At 45.4% G+C, this 20,859-nt stretch overlaps 1 protein-coding gene across 2 annotated transcripts in view; it reads right to left on the bottom strand.

The window, feature by feature from the left end:
• Positions 1–1,430: 1,430 nt before the first annotated feature.
• The window catches only part of LOC134330070 (potassium/sodium hyperpolarization-activated cyclic nucleotide-gated channel 1), a 61,703-nt gene continuing 42,274 nt past the window's right edge, over positions 1,431–20,859 (bottom strand). Inside the window, exons 4-9 of one of the 2 annotated variants that reach the window (XM_063011010.1) lie at positions 15,839–16,057; positions 11,933–12,079; positions 10,172–10,412; positions 8,709–8,873; positions 5,757–5,792; positions 1,431–3,141 (exon numbers count right to left, since the gene is read on the bottom strand). In XM_063011010.1, the coding sequence (XP_062867080.1) occupies positions 2,246–3,141; positions 5,757–5,792; positions 8,709–8,873; positions 10,172–10,412; positions 11,933–12,079; positions 15,839–16,057 (1,704 nt within the window). In that variant the 3' untranslated portion in view covers positions 1,431–2,245. The remainder of the gene's footprint in view (positions 3,142–5,756; positions 5,793–8,708; positions 8,874–10,171; positions 10,413–11,932; positions 12,080–15,838; positions 16,058–20,859) is intronic. The other variant, XM_063011011.1, reaches the window with a different exon arrangement.

Here is a 20,859-nt window from a genome sequence, read left to right as displayed (position 1 = left end):
ATAAATAAATAATATTAAATATAATTTACTGCGTAGTAAATAAACGGAGGTTGACGTTAATACTGGACGGAGGACGGACGCGACACAGAGGATGATGGGAGTTCGGGGACGTTTGTGAGTTTCCAGTAATGCGTCCTCGGTTATCGACGCTCCTCTAATACACTCGCCATTTAGGAACCTGAAATGGGCACCTAGAAAAAAAAGCCTGGTCGTTTTATCGATCGTTCCTCCTCCATCTGTGAGGATGATCAGTGTAAAAGCCTGCAGCAGCTTTTATTGTGATTATAAATACACCGACCAAAAGTATGTGGATGCCTGAAGATCACCTGTATTCTGAAACATAACGTGTGTGTGTGTGTGTGTGTGTGGAACTCAGTCCTGTTTTCTGTGAGCATGTTGTTGCTCCTAGATTTGGACCAGATTAAAACAAGAAGACGTGAGTGACACCAGTCCGGACCGTAAATTATACAAGATATTATTATAAATAATGAGTCGGATCTTTATGAGGTTACTTATTTTTAATGATTTAGTTTTATTAGTCGTGCTGTTTCTGTGCCATGGCGTCTGGATGCTGTTTACAGGCTCAAACCCGTGATTGTGTATTTATTGTTGGATGGGACTAGATCACACAACCATTTACAGAGCAAAAAACACAAGGCTAGTTTAAAACCTAGTGTAGTGGATAGTGTAGCGGTAAGAATTGCTAGCTCACCAGAGTCGTCGGGATTCTTGCCAACGAAAGGTCAAGAGTAGCGGCCGGTCACTGGGTGCAAGTGCGATGGGGAATTAGGCATGACTAAATGAAATTTACTGCATAACAAAGAGGACAAACGTTGGTCGATAATAGAATTCGGTGCTTGACTCTCCGTGCGCCATACGGATCTTCGTATGATGTGCAGATGCAAGAAGCGGTCGGTGCCGGACTTGCATCTGAGCTACTAATGGATCAGCAGTACAGGGAATTGGATACGACTAAATTTGGAGGAAACAGACAGATTTAGCTGAACAAGTGCTCAGTGCTTTAGATAAATGGGAAACAGAGACGTCCAGAATAGATGAAACCTGCTGAATAAAGGGGTGTCTACATACTTTTGGTCAGACTGCACTAACTGCACTGTTTTTTACTTAGATTATTCATGTATAGGGGGCCAGTGATAGCTCAGTGGTTAAGGTACTGGACTAGTAAACAGAAGGTTTCCGGCTCAAGCCCCACCACCACCAAGTTGCCACTGTTGGGTCCCTGAGCAAGGCCCTTAACCCTCAATTGCTCATTGTGTAAGTCGCTTTGGATAAAAGCGTCTGCTAAATGCTGAAAATGTAAATGTATAGTTTGCATTAAGGTTTACTCGTGTGTAATCACGCGTGTGTGTGTGTGTGTGTGTGCGTGTGTGCGCCAGGCTTCAGACTGGTCAGACGTTTTGGAGAACGCACCACCCACACATAACTCAGCAGGTTCTAACTCTACACAATATTTACACACACGTAGCTCGTGGTTACAGCACAGTCCGTTGCATAATGGTGACCATCGTGGTTTATAAACATCAGAACATCGAGCGACGGTCCTTCCTGTCCGACGGTCCGAAATCAGGGGGGAGGGGGTAGAAAAGCGTCCGCCCGTCTGCCGAGGCGACACATAACACTGTCTCGGCCTGAACACTACAAGTGACACGGGGGATAACGGACGGGACGGGATTTCGGTCCAGACCTCTTTATTTATTTATTAGTTTATTCGTTTATTTATTGGTTTGTTTATTGATTTGGGATGAGTGTGCTTCTCGAGCTGGCGTGCTCTCCATGACGGTTTTCCACAGTGATGCCACGATGCCGCCGAGTGCTGGACTTCAATAAATAAAATTAAGAAACGCTTCCAAAAGTCGCAGCTTAGCTAAAGGAAGGAAAATAATCCAGCGTGTCCGTCGTATGTACATGGAAAAGGAAGACTTGCGTTTATTTATACTATTTTTTTCCCCGCCGAATATTCTAATCAGATTTACAGGTATATATTTTATAATGTACATTCGTAAGCGGAGGGTGACGCGTCTAAAATAGAATATAATACAAGCGCAGTCTGTACAGGGGATCCACCGGCTCGGCTCGGCTCGGCCCGGCTCGACTTACACCATCATTCGTCTCCGGGGAAAAAAAGAAAAATACTCCAGTCTTTCAATCTTCATAAAAAATGAAGAAAATCATTTAAAAAAAGCCCCAGAATAAATAAACGAACACAAAAACCCCCCGAAAAAAATCATAAATTCGATGCGAATCGCATCTTGTCTTGTTCAGTCTCGGCGCCGCTGTTCAGCACGCCCGACTCCCGCCTCGTTCCCGCCGGATCCCTGTGCTGGATGGCGGAGGAGGCCGGTCGCACCGGCGGTAAAGCGCCCGAAGACATCTGGCGGAAGAGCGCCACCCTGGGCGGGACGGTCGCTCGGATGGCGACCTGCTGCTGGGCGGGCACGGGGACCTGCGGGATGCCTGGCGGGGGCTGGACGGACGCCAGGGACTCTCCGGACGACGGGTGCCTGACGGCCAGCGAGGTCTCGTGGGGCAGCGAGGGCTGGGAGGCGGAGAGGTGGCGTACGTCCCTGCTCAGGCTGCTGTTCGTCTCGTTCCTCTGCGGGGACGACTGCGGCTGGGACGCCGGTTGCGGTGGCGCCGGCTGCTGCTGTAGCTGAGGGACGAGGGACAGCTGGGACGCCGTGGGGGATCCGTACTGGAAGGTACGAGCCGCCGTGAACGAGCACGGAGACATGACGCCCCCCGGTGTCGGCTGCTGCTGCTGGAAGGGCATGACCGGGTTGCCAGGTGAAGAGAAAGCCACGCTGCCGGCCAGGCGGGCGGCAGGGATGATGGACGCGGAGGTGCTGTAGGTCATGGGGGTCATGGGGGTCATGGGCGCGGAGTGCTGCTGGAGTTGGAACTGGCTGTTGGCGAATGGAGGCTGAGCCGGCGAGTTAATGATGGAGTTTCCGGAGATGGGGGTCGAGTTGGCACCCGTTACCGACTGCCTCCTCTCCACCATCATCACCATCTCGCGGTCCTGCCGGATGATTTGCTTCAGCAGCTCGTTCTCCTGGGTGTTGAAGACGCCGGCGTTCAGGTCCTTCTGGAACTTCTGCAGAAGGAGGGAGTTCTTCTTCCCTAAAACACGGAGGAACACAGAACGTCAGCGGGTCGAGCGAACGGCGGCGGTGTGAAATATTTATTAAGACACACGATGCAGATGGAATGAGAACAGACGAACAACGTGAACGAGTCCTTTTAGTCCCGAAAGTTTGGGGATCACGCCGCAGCCTGTCAGTACCGGACCTGCCGAGGACACTGAGTGACGATCTGTATCCCAAAAACCTCCGAAACCCCAGGGGACGCCACGCCCGTCTCAAGCCCGCATCACATTAACTGGCGTCAGACTGAATGAGCGCGGCTGTCAGAGCCAGGACGCTGTGTTCCGTACTCCTGAGATACATCCAGCCAGTCTCACAAGACTTTGAATATGTCTGTGGGAATTTGTGTCCATTCAGTCAAAAGATGTCAGAAATTGTACGACTGGGCTCTGATTGATCAGTTGATGTTCCGATTCATCCCAGAGCTGTTGAGTGGGGCGGAGCTCAGGGCTCTGTGCAGAACGCTGGAGTTTATTTAAACCGGCTTTTCTTCATGCTGGACCTTCCCTAATCTGTTGCTGCAAAGTGGCTGAGACACAAGAATTCAGTAGTTAGAGGGGGCGTCCCGATACTTTTGCCCTTATGCTGTACGTCCAGCCAGGAGCATCCAGCCTGGTGGGTTTGAATCTCGGCTGGATGTAACTCAGGTGTACGGAACACAGCGGCGCTCATTCAGTCTGACACCAGTTAACGTGACGCGTCTCGGGACGGGCGTGGCGTCCCCGGGGTCCCTCAGTCTCCTCGTCAGGTCCACACACACACACACACACCATATGGCCAAAAGTATCAGGACGCCCCTTCTCGCAACAGTCGATAACAGGTGTAATAAATTCATCTACAAATCATACACACTGATCAGCCATAACATTAAAACCACCTCCTTGTTTCTACACACACTGTCCATGTTATCAGCTCCACTTACCATATAGAAGCACTTTGTAGTTCTACAATTACTGACTGTAGTCCATCTGTTTCTCTGCATGCTTTGTTACCCCCTTTCATGCTGTTCTTCACTGACATGGTGGTGGTGTGTTAGTGTGTGTTGTGCTGGTGTGAGTGGATCAGACACAGCAGCGCTGCTGGAGTTTTTAAATACCGTGTCCACTCACTGTCCACTCTATTAGACACGCCTACCTAGTCGGTCCACCTTGTAGATGTAAAGTCAGAGACGATCGCTCATCTGTTGCTGCTGTTTGAGTCGCTCATCTTCTAGACCTTCATCAGTGGTCACAGGACGCTGTTGGCTGGATGTTTTTGGTTGGTGGACGATTCTCAGTCCAGCAGTGACAGTGAGGTGTTTAAAAACTCCAGCAGCGCTGCTGTGTCTGATCCACTCATACCAGCACAACACACACTAACACACCACCACCATGTCAGTGTCACTGCAGTGCTGAGAATCATCCACCACCTAAATAATACCTGCTCTGTGGGGGTCCTGACCATTAAAGAACAGCATGAAAGGGGGTAACAAAGCATGGACAGATGGACTACAGTCAGTAATTGTAGAACTACAAAGTGCTTCTATATGGTAAGTGGAGCTGATAACATGGACAGTGAGTGTAGACCCGTATTCCCCTGCACCATCTCGTAGGTCCTCATATAATAACGTATTATTATTATTATCATTATTAAGATATTTAGGATGGGGGGGCAAATACTTTTTCACATTCCATAGCAATACATTCCTCAGCAATCAGGCTAACATTGCAAAGATTCCCATGATGCCTTGAGGCTGTGGAGCGACTATATATATTATTTTTTGAGATGTGGGGTTGCATTGAGGGAATTTACCTGCTGCCTATTCGTCGGCCAGGACACTCTTGAAAACGAGATGTGCTCATCTCAAGAGGAACTCCTGGTTGATTCGTTTTTAGATACAAAAAAAAAATAGATAAAATCGTAAAAAGACATTTGGTCAGTGCATGGAAACTTACGGTGGTTTCTATAGTTTATATTTGATCTGAAAAGAACAAGCATTCGCAGTCAAGAACAAAAAATTATAAATAATAAATAAATGTAAAACAGCACAACGAGCACAGATCATGAGCCGCTCTGTGTTTGTTTTTCCTTTGTATGAGACAAAACCCCTTTTGTTTTTGGTTGGACCATGAAAACCAGGATGCAAAGCATCATGGGGGAGCTTTTCCGGGCCGGACGGGGCACCACCGGGGCACCACCAGGGTGACATGGAGGCATTTCCACAAGCAGACAAAAATAAAAGATGCAGAGGAATCGACGGCAGGTCGGACGCGTCGTCTCTGGGTTTCGGTCCGACGCTCGTCCGCTGGTATCGACCGCACGAGACTCGGACGCCGCGGTCAGTGCAAACATGCCAAAATCTGTCCGTCATACAGGAGCGAAATAATAATGTTTAAATAATATAAAGAAATGATGATGAGATGATCACAGAGCATCGAGAAATAAAAATAATAAAATGAAAAGCACGACGGGAGACGTTAACAAAAATCAAGCAGATTTTTTACAGGCATTTAACGTCACCGTCACGCGAAAGGACAGAGAGCGGCATGCTGGGTAAAAATAAAACAAACAGGTCCGCATTCTCGGCTTGTGCTTAGAGGAGAAATGTTGTACTTCGCATCGACTGGCCGTCAGCGTTCACCTGAGCTGCTGCAAAATTAAAAAGTGCAATTAAAATAAAGTCTGAGAGTCGACATGCTTCCTTCTGTCCTTAAAACCACCGCCGCTGCTGAGCTGTGTTTACTAACCGAGCTACTCACTTTAAATGTTTTATTTATTATTATTATTATTATTATAATATACACACTGATCAGCCATAACATTAAAACCACCTCCTTGTTTCTACACTCACTGTCCATTTTATCAGCTCCACTTTGTAGTTCTACAATTACTGACTGTAGTCCATCTGTTTCTCTACATACTCTGTTAGCCCACTTTCATGCTGTTCTTCAATGGTCAGGACCCCCACAGATCAGTGACACTGACATGGTGGTGGTGTGTTAGTGTGTGTTGTGCTGGTATGAGTGGATCAGAGTTTTTAAACACCTCACTATCACTGCTGGACTGAGAATCGTCCACCAACCAAAAATATCCAGCCAACAGCGCCCCGTGGGCAGCGTCCTGTGACCACTGATGAAGGTCTAGAAGATGAGCGACTCAAACAGCAGCAACAGATGAGCGATCGTCTCTGACTTTACATCTACAAGGTGGACCGACTAGGTAGGAGTGTCTAATAGAGTGGACAGTAAGTGGACACGGTATTTAAAAACTCCAGCAGCGCTGCTGTGTCTGATCCACTCACACCAGCACAACACACACTAACACACCACCACCATGTCAGTGTCACTGCAGTGCTGAGAATGATCCACCACCTAAATAATACCTGCCCTGTGGGGGACCTGTGGGGGTCCTGACCATTGAAGAACAGGGTGAAAGGGGGTAACAAAGCATGTAGAGAAACAGATGGACTACAGTCAGTAATTGTAGAACTACAAAGTGCTTCTATATGGTAAGTGGAGCTGATAAAATGGACAGTGAGTGCAGAAACTAGGAGGTGGTTTTAATGTTATGGCTGATCGTTCTATCAACCGTAACTGTGTACTGTATTTTCCGGACTATAAGACTCTACGTTCGGCCTCTAAGAGGCGCTGCGACTGCTGGGAAGAAGGGCCTGGGTTCAATTCCCCTCTCTGTGTAGGGTTTGCATGTTCTCCGTGTGTCCTGTGGTTTCCCCCCGGGCGCTCCGGTTTCCTCCCACGGTCCAAAAACATGCAGTCAGACCAATCAGAGCTTCTAAAATCACCCTATTATAATCAAGTGTGTGTGCCGACCTGTCCCATGTGTTTTCTGCCTCTCACCCAATGAATCAGACCCACCGAGACCCTGCCAGGATAAAAACAGTATTTGGACGCCTGATCATGAGCTTGCTGGATGTCCCATTTCACAAAACCTGACCCACCGAGACCCTGACCAGGATAAAGCGTTTGATGAAAATGAAATGAAATGAAAAATAAATTTATAATCAAAATTAGTTTTTACTTGTCAGTCAACCTGAATCAGCAGCTACTGTGCTGGAGTCATTTATTTATTTATTTACTGGGTAATTTATTTATTTTTTATTAGGTAATTTATTGATTTATTGGTTTTATTTACTTATTTATTTTATTTACTGGATTATTTATTTATTTATTATTTACTTAGTAATTCATTTATTTATAGCGGTTATTTATTTTTTTATTTTTTTATTGGGTGATTTATTTATTTTTAGCGGTTATTTATTTTTTTATTATTTATTGGGTAATTTATTTATTTATAGGGGTTATTTATTTATTTATAGTGATTATTTATTTATTTATTTACTGGGTAATTTATTTATTTATAGGGGTTATTTATTTATTTATTATTTATTGGGTAATTTATTTATTTATAGGGGTTATTTATTTTATTGAATAATGTATTTATTTATAAGGGTTATTTATTTATTTATTTACTGGTTTTTTTATTTTATTTATAGCAGTTATTTATTTTTTTATTTAATGTTTTGAGGTTATTTATTTATTTACATTATTGCTTTATTGATTAATTAACTGATTAAAATTACTTATTTAAAAAGTAAATAAATAATTTATTTATTAGCCCCTGACGAGGATAAAACGGTTAATAAAAATTAAATGAAACGGAAAATAAATCTATAAATACATGAATTTTGCCATATTTAAATAAAATAATAAAAAAAAACATTGGAAGCAAGTTTTCTTGTCAGTCAACCTGAATCAATAGATATTGCGCTGGATAATATAATAAAATAAAAAGCACAAAGGTAAAGGACACCTACAGAATATTAATAATATAAATAAAATATTAATAATAATAATTCGGCCTGATTGATTGGTTGAAAGGTAGGTATTGTGTAGCTTCACGCCTTTTGAGTCTTTATATTGCATCACGTACGACCACCAATCAGAAATCAGCAGATTCGAACCTCATGTAAAGTCGTGCTTCACCTACGTGACTGGTGGTAAAATCTCACCGAACGGAGGCCGGTCTGTCCGCAGCTTACTGTCCGGAAAATACGTCACGATAGCGCAGTACTCGATCCCCACCACAGGGGGTGCTGTGATCAGGTGCAGGTTTAGATTTGGGTGGGAACCGTGGCTGGGGTGGGCGGGGCTCGGGGTGGTGCTCATACCCAGGAGAGAAAGTTGGATCGGAGGCTCATGCAGGTGAGGAATCTGCCTCCGTCCACTTTCTGAGGGTCCGGCCGCGTTCGACCGGGGGTTCCGACCCAAAAACCAGCAGAACAACCAAAAAGCTTGGCCGGACCATCGCATGCACCACCCACACACAGGCAGGCGACGGGTAGTTCCACACTCATCACTGTCATGTCTATTATAGGGTGTGTGGAGACATCAGGGGACCGGGTTTAGGAACAGGAGTATGGGGACACACACACACACACACAGGCAGACAGACAGTAACCATGCAGCACGATGGCAGACAGACGGGTCTGATGAAGGAACGGACGACAGGACCAGTCACGTGTGGGTGAAGCGCGTCTGATCTTACCGATGCGGTCCAGCCGGTCGATGGCGACGGTCTCGAAGGCGCGGCGCATCATGGGGTACTCCTCCAGCACCTCGTTAAAGTGGTCGACGGAGAGAGAGAAGAGGCGGCAGTAGGTGTCGGCGCGGACGCTGGCAGTGCGCCGTCCCTTCGTTAGCAAACAGATTTCTGCAAAAGATATAAAACTATCAATTAATTACAATTTAAAATAAAAGTTCCAGTCGTTGTTTGGTCTGAGTTTCTGAGGAAAAGTTTCATTCGTTTATGTTTTTGTGTTTTTTCTCTTTTTGACATTAAAAAGCTTTTTGAGTCGTTCTGAGACTCTGAGACTCTGAGCTGAACTTTTATTCTGGACTCAGGAGCTTTTAAACATGAACTATAAAATGTTTTTATCTTTTTTATTTATTTTTTGCTGCTCAGGGATTTAAACAGGAGCATTTATTATATAATTTAGAAAACCCAAAATACACCTATAAAAAGGAAAGAACATTTAATTTTATTTATTTGTATTTTTTCTGGGTTATTTATTTATTTTCTGCTATATTTATAAATTCATTTATTTATTTTCTGCTATATTTATAAATTCATTTATTTATTTTTTGGGTTTTTTTATTTATAAATGTTTTTATTTATTTATAAATGTATTTATTTATTGGGGTTATTTATTTACAGTATTTTTTTTTTTTAATAAATGTATTTATTTATTTATAATATAATAATTATGTTTACAGTATTTTTTTATTTGTAAATGTACTTATTTATTCTTGTAATTTATTTATAAATGTATTTATTTATTTATAAATGTATTTATTTATTTATAAATGTATTTATTTATGAATGTATTTATTTATTTGGTTATTTATTAATATATATCTATATATATTTATTAATTAATTTATTGGACTTGTTTATTCTTAGATTTATTTATTTATTTGGACTTTAACCCGAGCTTTTCTTCATGTCTTTATATTATAGAGCTCAGTCATGCTGGAACAGGAAAGGACCTTCCCTAAACTGTTGCTGCAAAGGACGTTCATCATTTCCTTTATATAACTGATCTATTACAGTGGCGTCCCAATACCTTTGACCATGTCGCGTATCTGCTGAGATCATTAATGTGTGATGAGATTACGCAACCAGGATGAAGATACCACTGACACGACCGTCTGCTGTAACACACACATACACTCACACACACACACACACACACACACACACACTCACACACACACTCTCACACACACTCTCTCACACACACACACACACACACAGGACTAATGCCGTGGGTAAAAATACCAGCAGCAGATGGACATTTTGCTGAAGCAGGTGGACTAGAACATCACACAGAGTCCAGGCTGAGCACCAACATAAATCATCCTGATTCACTCGTTCATCCATCATCCATCATCATCCATCATCCACTCATCCATCATCATCCATCATTATCCATCCACTTGTTTACTGACCTCCGAAGTAGGATCCATCAGTGAGCTTCATATCCTTGTTGTGTTTGGTGATGACGCTGGCCACACCGTGCTGGATGAAGTACATTTTTTTACCCACAGTTCCCTCTCGGATGATGTAGTCGTTGGGCTGGAAGACCTCGAACTTCAGCTTGCTCAGCATCCCCGTCACGAAGTTGGGATCGGCGTTGGCGAACAGCGGCATGGTGGCGACCAGCTTCCTGCAGTTAAAGTTCACGATCTCCTGCAAAAGCACAACCAGAAATGTGGCCGGTGGTACAAACAGAAACGGCGCTGTGAGATCAGTCACAAAAGAGGTTGTAAGATCCTATCAGATCTCTAGGATCTACAGGATCTACAGGATCTACTGCACGTCTTGACTCTGAAAGAGAACTGAGAGTAGTGTCCTCCTGCGTTTCCATTTGGGCCGGCAGAGGGGGCACAGAGGCGCCTTCTCAGAGGAGCGGCTGTTTGGAGTGTCCAAATACTTTTGGCCATGTGGCGTATATATTCAGGTGTCAGGACGCCCCTCCTCACTGTATCCGGGCTCAGGAATGGGATTCGAACCCCAGAACCAGTAGCGGGTTAGCATTCTTTACTGCTGAGCACTTTGATGCTATGAGATTACGAGCGGTTCGTCTTTCGTCCCTCACCAGGACGCGCGGTCATGTGATCAGGCTTAATGCGCTGCGCCGTGTGCGACGCTGCATTGTGTGCGACGCTGCATGTCCAGAACAGTGGGGCATGATGGGAAGATTTATTTATAGAACGCCGTACGATACTGTGGCGCAGATGAGCGGATATACGGTTAGCTTTTATTAACCAATTTCAAAGTCTATTAGTCTCAAAGTCTTTTTAATTACATTAGTTCTATTTTTTAGGGGAGGGGGGTAATTAGCGCCCAGCGAGGGGGAGTGCTATGAATGCTGGGAGCCTCGGTCTGGTTGGTAGCCACACATACGGATGTCAAGCCTGGACGCTGAAGAAAGAGGAACAAAGACGCATCCAGAACAAGAGAGCAAAATAAAGGTAAAATCTAATGGAGGAAGATGATCACCACTGAGCGAGTGGACGAGACGGCCAGAACAGAAAAGCAGCCCCTGAACCACATTACATCCCCCGAGTTAAGTTATTTTGGGTGATGAGGGGCGCTTTTCAGGGTCAGAACCCCCTCCAACACGAGTGCAGTACCAAGTGCTGCATTTTCACTTGCACCGGACAGGTTCTTATAAATAAAGGTAAAATTTAATGGAGGAAGATGATCACCACTGAGCGAGTGGACGAGACGGCCAGAACAGAGAAGAAGCTCCTGAACCATATCAAGCCCCCGAGTTACCTTATTTTGGGTGACGAGGGGCGCTTTTTGGGGTCAGTACCCCCTCCAACACAAGTGCAGTACCGACCGCTTCTTTTTTTAACAGGTTCTTATAAAAATTTAATGGAGGGAGATGATCACCACTGAGTGAGCGTAAGAGACAACCAGAACAGAGAAGAAGCCCCTGAACCATATCAAGCCCCCTAGTTACGTTATTTTGGGTGATAAGGGGTGCTTATCGGGGTCAGAACCCCTTCCAACACGTGTGCAGTACCAACTGCTTCTTTTTCCCCTGCACTGGACAGGTTGTAATGGAGGAAGATGATCACCACTGAGCGAGCGGACGAGATGGCCAGAACAGAGAAGTAGCCCCTGAACCCCATGAAGCCCCCCGAGTTACGTTAATTTGGGTGTGGGGGTGCTAAAATATTTGGTGGCCGCGCCCTCACCTCCTTCAGGGGGTCGTTGAGCTCGCTGAGGATGTTGTCCTCGTCGAAGATCTTGCCCTGGTAGCGGTGCTCGTAGTAGTCGTGGATCTTCTGCCTCATGTCGGCCGGGAGCTTGTGGAAGGACATGTACTGCTCCACCTGCTTATACTGAAACACAGCGAGAGCACACAACACAGCACGTCACTTCAGACCGCCGGCAGGTCAAACACATCATGCGGTCAAAAGTATCTGGACGCCCCCCTCTTATCTTATATGAAGTTCTTATATTAAGAAAATTCTGTGCTTAAAAGTTTGCAGCAACAGTTTAGGGAAGGACCTTCCTGTTCCAGCATCAAGAAACTCTGTAAAACAGTGTCTGGCTCTGGGATGAACCGGAACGTCGACTGATCGATTAGCACCCAGTCGTACAGATACAAAGACTGTCATGTTTTGACTGAACGGGCACAAATTCCCACACAAGCTCATGGTCGGGCGTACGAATACTTTTGGCTAACCGCTGCCGCCCAGAGTTCTTGCAAATCAACAGCTCTGGAGTGAACCGGAACATCGACTGAGGTTTTGTCGGGCACAGATTCCCACAGACACACTACAAAGTCTTGTGACCTGTGATTGCCCGTTACAGGGCATAAAGCGGGTGAGGATCAAACCCAGGTCCCCGGGACCCTGGAGCTGTGTTACATCCTAGACGACTTGTAACGGGTGGTCCACAAAACCGCGGCTTCGTCACCGCGTCGCCAGGTCCCACAAATCAGGGCCGACACCCGTCACGACAAGAGCGTCAGAGAGGCCGGACACCGGTGTGTGTGTGTGAGTTTGTGTGTGTGTGTGTGTGTGTGTGTACTGACCCCAGCACAGCTGCACCAGGCCGATAAGCTACCGGTTTGTTTAGGCTAATTGATTTGCGCGGCGTCAGCGATAACGTCCAGCCTGCGCCGCTGCTGTTGAACTTCACCAGATCACAGAGGACTCGACCCGGCGCTAATCAGGGTCCCAGTGACCGAAGGATGTAACACAGCTCTGGGGTAACAGGGACCTGAGTTCAATCCTCACCCGCTTTACGCTTTACGTCCCAAGACTTTGGAGTGTGACTGTGGGAATCTGTGCCCGACAAAGCCTCAGTCGATGTTCCGGTTCATTCCAGAGTTTCTTTCATAAATAAATGAAAACATAAATAAATATATAAAACAAAAAAATAAATAAATAAAAACATAAATTAATAATAAATAAATAAATAAATAAATTTTAATAAATAATTTTGATTTATTTCATTATTTAAGGTCCTCCTGCAGCATTTAGTCACGGCTCTCCTCGGTCAGGAGTGGAGGTCTGCAGCAGTAGAGAGGAAATATGATTGTGGAATTGGATATGACTAAATTGTAAACTTGGAAAATTGGGGAAAAAAAAAAATCTCTATATATAAGAGACGCAGCGGGACGGAAATCCGGCGTCCGTGGAAGAGACGAGGTCAGGTTATACGGGCACTGAGGGTTTAATTACGTTCACTGGCGCGTTCACACAAACTTATTGCGGTCGCAGTGAGGGGTCAGCGAGGGGTCAGTGGGGGGGCGGGGGGTCGACTCATGGCGTTTTTACGTTTACGCTTTAGATCTGGACGCAGGTCAGATTATGGGAAACGTCGAAACGTTTCGGTATGTTTGGGGATCTGTCCCAATATTTTCTGAGCAGTAAAGTAATAATAAGAAGAACAGAAGAAGGTTTAATAACATAAAAGAGAAACGCACGACTGCAGCCGAGTCATAAATATCAGGACGTGAGCAGAATTACAAAAGCTGGAGGTTATCAGGTCGCCCCACAAAATGAAATCTAAAGATTCAGGGATAAAAAACAGCAATTGAATTCAGTCAGAATCAAAATGTTAAGCGTCTGAATATTTCCTGAATCCTCCTCACTGTACGATCAAAAGTATTCGGACGTCCCACTGTGAGCCTGTAACAAACAAACTGTATGAAACAGAGCGACCCTCTGTGTGACCTTTTCAGCTAGAACGACAGCCGCTCTTCTGAGAAGCTTCTCGCAAGACTTTGGAGTGTGTCTGTGGGAATCTGTGCCCAAGAACAAGGGAAATGAAGTAAAAGCTCTCGTCCGTGCCGGGCGGCTCCTGTCATTGTGAAGGTGACCCAGCACCGAGCGTGTGTGTGTGTGAGAGTGTGTGTGTGTGTGTGTGTGTGGGTGTACAAGTGTGTGTGTGTGAGTGTGTGTGTGTGTGTGTGTGTGAGTGAGTGTGTGTGTAAGTGTGAGTGTGTGAGTGTGTGTGTAAGTGAGTGTGTGTGTAAGTGTGAGTGTGTGTGTGTAAGTGTGTGTGTAAGTGTGAGTGTGTGTGTGTAAGTGTGAGTGTGTGTGTGTGTGTGTGTGTTAGTGTATAAGTGTGTGAGTCCCTGATAAGGACCCTGTAACCATGACGACAGTAGGATTGATGCCTCTCTGTATGAGCCGCCCCGCCTCAGTAATAAATCTCATTATACACTTGGACTCCAGTCGCTCTCAGAAGCTTTTTGCTAACGTCGGACGTTCGAGCGCATGAATTCTTCATGATTAGCGATTAGCTCGGAGTGGATCCGCTGCGGGATCTGTGCGCTAACGCTGAGGAGCATCGATGCGTCTTAATTATTAATCGATAAAGACGAAGTTCTGTTTTTATTATTGTATCTTAGAGAAAGAAGCTTAAACGATTAGAAACCGTGAGTGTGACGTTTACATTAATACATTCTTAATTATTTAGCAAAAGACGCTACAATTTGCTGAGCTTGGAGATAAATTTGACATTGGACTTTTGGACGTTCAGCCGTGGACTGATGACGTCACATTGTCGTGAGATTCCTAATAAGACCTGAACTCAGATAAATTCAGATTATTTAGACGTTCTACTTAGATACACCAATTACTAAGCTAACACAGTTAGCATCAGAACGTTCAACCCACTAGCACGCCGGCTAACGTCTCCCTCCGTGTACCAAGAACGCTTAAACTCTCCCTGACGCCACAATTTACAAATAAACCACACTCGTATAATCACACCTTTATACACATTAAACATCAATGAGAATTTATTTACATTTGAAACTGTAAAGAACTCTGTTGGTTGCTCCACATTTATTCGTCCGCTACGTTTGTCATTTTTTGTGCAGTTACGTAAAATATTAAGAAGAATTTTACTTGGAACCATCTGGAGACAATTCGTACCAAATAAATAAATAAATAAATAAAAACATAAATAAATAAATAAAATAAATTAAAACATAAATATGTACATAATAAATAAATTATATAAAATAAAAAATAAAAAACATAAATAAATAAAAAATAAAAACATAAATAAATACATACATAAATAACAAATAAATAAACAAACATAAATAAATAAATACATAATAAATATATATAAAAATTAAGAACATAAAAACATAAACAAATAAATATTAAAAATTAAATAAATAAGAACATAAATAAATAAATAATATATAATTAAATAAAAAATAAATAAAGAACTTTTTTTTTTACGTCTGTCATGTTTGTAATTTTTTGTGAGAAAAGTAGTGCAGCACTGAATGCTGGGAGGTGTCGGACGCTCCCTCATTATTCAACCAGATCATCACTCAGGAACGCTAAATTATTTCCCGGAGGCCAATCAATGCACTTAAGAACACAGAGCAATCAAGGGAGCGGCAATTCAGACCTGATCTGGCTTGGAAATGAACTATGGTCTGTTACTTGCCAGTTGGGAAAACCACTCAGATTCGAACCCTGATGCCAGAGGTTGCGGGTCAACAGAGTGCCCGGTCATTGAACTCTAAGCTATTTTATTACCAAGGAATTCCCTCCTACTCAACTGCCGCTCACTGGACGTTTTTAGCTTATAATAACTTGAGAAAGAAAGTACTTTTTTACCTTCTCCTGGTACTGGCGGCGCGAGGAGTCCAGCGACTGGATGAGGGCGGTGGCGTGACCCACGAACATGGCGTAGCAGGTGGCGCCCACGATCATGCTGAGCATGGTGATCCACAGGTCGGACATGCTGACGGGCGCCCGCGCTCCGTACCCGATACACAGCATGTGGCTCATGGCCTTGAAGAGGGCGTACGAGTACTGCTTCCCCCACGAGTCGTTCTGAGAGAGAGAGAGGTGAGAGAGAGGTGAGAGGTGAGAGAGGAGGGAGAGGAGAGAGAGGTGAGAAAGAGGAGAGAGAGAAATGGGCGAAGGGTGAGAGAGAGACAGGAAGATGGACGAGAGAGGACGAGAAGAAGAAAAAAAAGGAAGAGAAAGAGAGAGAGAGAGAGAGAGGAGAGAGAGAGAGAGAGGAGAGAGAGTTATCGCTCACTAGCTCAAAGTCAAAGGTGCTGGACATGTGATGGACGACTGAAGGTCCATAAACAGACCTGGCGTCTCCAACGTGTCCTTCAAGCCTGATATCTGATCTTCTATATAGCGGCTTCCCAACACGGTCCATCACCAACACGGTCCATCAAACACCTTAAACATCAAACACCAACGCTCTCTATCAAACACCTTCAAACCTGAGATCTGATCTTCTCTACAACGGCCATCCTACACGGTCCACTACCAACACCAACACGGTCCATCAGACACCTTCACCATTCACCATAATACACCAACGCTTTCAAATAAAGAGCATTAATATTTACCATCACACACCAACACGGTCCATCAAGCACCTTTAATATTCACCATCAAACTCCAACACTATAATCAAAGACCTTTAATATTCACCATCAAACTCCAACACTATCATCAAACACCTTTAATATTCACCATCAGAAACCAACACTATCATCAAACACCTTTAATATTCACCATCAAACTCCAACACTATCATCAAACACCTTTAATATTCACCATCAGAAACCAACACTATCATCAAACACCTTTAATATTCACCATCAGAAACCAACACTATCATCAAACACCTTCAACATTCACCATCAATTACTAACACTACATCAAACACCAAATTACAACATTAAACACTAACACAGCCCATCAATCACCATCAAAATTCACTAACATGGTCCATCAAACACTTTCACATTTACCATCAAACACCAACACAGTTCATCAAACACCTTCAACATCAAACACCAACACTATCATCAATCACCTTTAACATTCGCCATCAAACGCCCGTATTTACACCCATATTTACACCAGTATTTACACCCGTATTTACACCAGTATTTACACCCGTATTTACACCAGTATTTACACCAGTATTTACACCAGTATTTACACCAGTATTGAACAGTATTAAACTGGTTGAGGTTGTAATGGAGCAGGATGATATTTCAGGTGTTTTATTAAACGTTAAACACTGAGATGGTTGTTGTCAGTGTTTTCAGTATTTTTGGTGTTTATTTTGTGATGACTCAGCACTCAGATAAAGACGACTCCACACACGTACGTGTGCCGCAGCGCTGACGCACTGAGGGAGGCGTCTAATTATTTCTGGATGACTCTAACCCCGCCGATCTCTCCCCTCCTCCCCCCCCGTGTGAGTCTGCAGTGTTCTCGGTGTGATGTGAGAAGTGTTCGGTAATGTTCCGCCGCCCGAGTCGCTGCGTTTCATTCTGCTGAAGAGACGAGAATAAACATCAGCTCCAAAAACACCGCCGACGTCACGCGCACACGTGCAGCCGGTCTGGGACGAATCAGAACCTCGACACGCCCAGACCTGTCCACCAAACACCAGCAACACACACCAGCACACAGCCACACAGTCTGGGACGAATCGGAACCTCGACACGCCCAGACCTGTCCACCAAACACCAGCAACACACACCAGCACACAGCCAGTCTGGGACGAATCGGAACCTCGACACGCCCAGACCTGTCCACCAAACACCAGCAACACACACCAGCACACAGCCACACAGTCTGGGACGAATCGGAACCTCGACACGCCCAGACCTGTCCACCAAACACCAGCAACACACACCAGCACACAGCCGGTCTGGGACGAATCGGAACCTCGACACGCCCAGACCTGTCCACCAAACACCAGCAACACACACCAGCACACAGCCGGTCTGGGACGAATCGGAACCTCGACACGCCCAGACCTGTCCACCAAACACCAGCAAAACACTCCAGCTTTCGGGACCAACATCAGTCCCTAATCATACAACCGCTGTCAGTGAGAGTCTAGTGGGTACAGATTTAGATTACAAACTAGAAGGTTGTGGGTTCGAATCCTAACTCTTTCCCACAGCCACTGTTGGGCCCCTGAGCGAGGCCCCTAACTTTCTGGGCTCCAGGGGCGCCATACAACAGCTGACCATAAGAGTAAAGTATATAATTGTTCTGTACACAAGTATCTGTATATATGATGAATAAAGACTATAATTGATCCTTATGCTTTGATTGAAGGGGCACAAATTCCCACAGACGTACTCCACACTTCCAACTTTGCAGCAACAGTTTAGGGAAGGTCCTTTCCTGTTCCAGCATGAAGTAAAGCTCGGTTTAAAAACCAATAAACTCCAGCGTCCTGCACAGAGCCCTGACCTCAGCCCCACTCGACAGCTCTGGGATGAACCGGAACACCGACTGAGGCTTTCTGGGCACAAATTCCCACACACAGAGGCACTTCTTAAGTCATGGTGAGAAGCTTCTCCGAGGAGCGGCTGTTGTTCCAGTCACATAGAGGTTTTTACCAACACGCCATCCTGGTCAGGGATGCGGTGGGTCCCCGGACAGGACTGCGATCCGCTCACGGGAACGGAAGCCGATCCGCCGGGTGATTTCGGATGAGGTGCTGGGATTTGTTCCCGCCGGCGTGTTCCTCGTACAGCGCGGCGCCGCTCTGAACGCGGGGTGTTACATCCGGCGCCAAGAGTGAATCACAGATGTTCCAACAGGCCGCGCGGCGACGAGCGTTACCCCGCGTTCACACGTCCCGGTGCCAGGACGCCGACGCCAAACCAATCCAGCTCCCGGTATGTACAGTACGAGCCAAACGGTACCGAGTCTACATTAATACAGGCAAACAAAGAGACTCACAGTTATCACTGGATACAGGGGTTAAGGGCCTCGCTCAGGGGCCCAACAGGGGCAAGTCTGGCGAGGGTGGGGCTTGAACTGGCAACCTTATGATTACTAGTCCAGAACCTTAACCACTGAACTGAGTCACAACTGCCCTACTGAAAACATCCATTCACTCATTGTCTGTTTTTACCGGTGCTTTATTCTGGTCAGGGTCGCTGTGGGTCCAATTGACACACACACACACACACACACTTTTTGGACTGTGGGAGGAAACCGGAGAACCAGACTCAAGGAGAACATGCCCCCGCTCCACCTGGGACTCAAACCCATGACCTTCTTGCTGTGAGGCGACAGTGCTACCCACCGAGCCACAGTTTACACTGTAGCTAGACTATACGGACAAAAGTATTGGGACGCCGCTTCTAATGACAGTTTAGGGAAGGACCGTCCTGTTCCAGCATGTGCGAGCTCCTGCACAGAGCCCTGACCTCATCCCCACTCAACAGCTCTGGGATGAACCGGAACACTGACTGATCAATCAGAGTCCAGCCATACAAACCGACTGAGCACAAATTCCTACAGACATAGTTCAAAGTCTTGTGAGAAGTTTCTCAGAAGATCGGCTGTCGTTCTAGCTTGAAAGATCCATGAAGCTCCTCCATCCTCATACAGGACTCTCATCCCTCTTCTGCACATGCTCAGTCCGTCTCAATCCGGCCAGAATCCCGGTGTCCTCATGTCCTCCCTCTCCTCGCCCCCAACGTACCCCGCCCAACCCTCCCCAAAGAAGCACTAATGGCCCCGGCCGCCAGTTCCTTCACTCTTCAGTAGCTGAACTTTCTCCTGGCTGGGTGATGAAAGGACGCGGTGATCAGAAGCACTTCTGAAGGTTCAGCCTGGGTTCCTCTTCAGCCTCCCGCTTTTAGCTGCAGCATCCACACTAATTAAGCCGGGCGTGAATTATTAACGAGCCGCCGTGCACTCCATCGATCCGAATCAGAGGACCGAGCAGACGCTTAAGGGAAATCGGCCGGGGGGAAGAGGACGCGTCTAAATCCTGATAATCCGTCTGTGGAACACGCGTCCTACACAAACAGCTCATGATATATAATATGTCAGCAAAAGTATTGGGACACCGTGTTTCAGTCACAGCAGTGTAATGAATCAATGATATAAAGGGAAAACAGTTTAAGGAAGGTCTTTTCCTGTTCCAGCATAAATGCGCTCTGGAATGAACTGCAACGTCCCAAAACCCTTTCATCACAAATTCCCACAGACATACTTCAGTCTTGTAAGAAGCTTCTCAGAAGAGCGGCTGTCGTTCTAGCTGAATAGATCACACAGAATGAAACATTTGTTATAATAATAATAATAATAATAATACTTTCAATTTATATAGCGCCTTTCAAGATACCCAAGGTCGCTTTACATCAAACAATAAACAGTTCAGTGAGGTACAAAAAGAAAGCATAGTTAATTGAAGAGATGGGTTTTTAACAGAGATTTAAATTGTGGAAGTGAAGAGACAGAGCGAAGAGAAGAAGGGAGAGCGTTCCACAGAGTGGGGGCAGCCACACTAAATGATCTGCCACCCAAGGTTGACAGCCTAAATCTAGGTGTGGCCAGCAGGCCAGCATCGGACGACCTGAGTGAGCGACTGGGTATGTAAAGTGGATGCACAGGGAGCCAATGCAATTGCTCCAAAACCGGGGTGATATGGTCGTGTTTTCGAGTGGATGTGAGGATCCTGGCCGCAGCATTTTGAATAAGTTGTAGAGGGCGTATTGACTTGTTAGGAAGACCATAGAGCAGTGAGTTGCAATAGTCCAGCCGAGAAGTAACAAAAGCATGGACCAAAAGCTCTGCTGTCTGAGGTGAAATCATGGGGCGAAGACGAGAAATGTTACGTA

This window comes from Trichomycterus rosablanca, chromosome 16, assembly GCF_030014385.1.
Source record: "Trichomycterus rosablanca isolate fTriRos1 chromosome 16, fTriRos1.hap1, whole genome shotgun sequence".
In the NCBI taxonomy this organism is placed as follows: Eukaryota; Metazoa; Chordata; class Actinopteri; order Siluriformes; family Trichomycteridae; genus Trichomycterus; species Trichomycterus rosablanca.
Note: the sequence above shows the minus strand (reverse complement) of the source record. Positions and strands in the feature narration are given on the sequence as shown.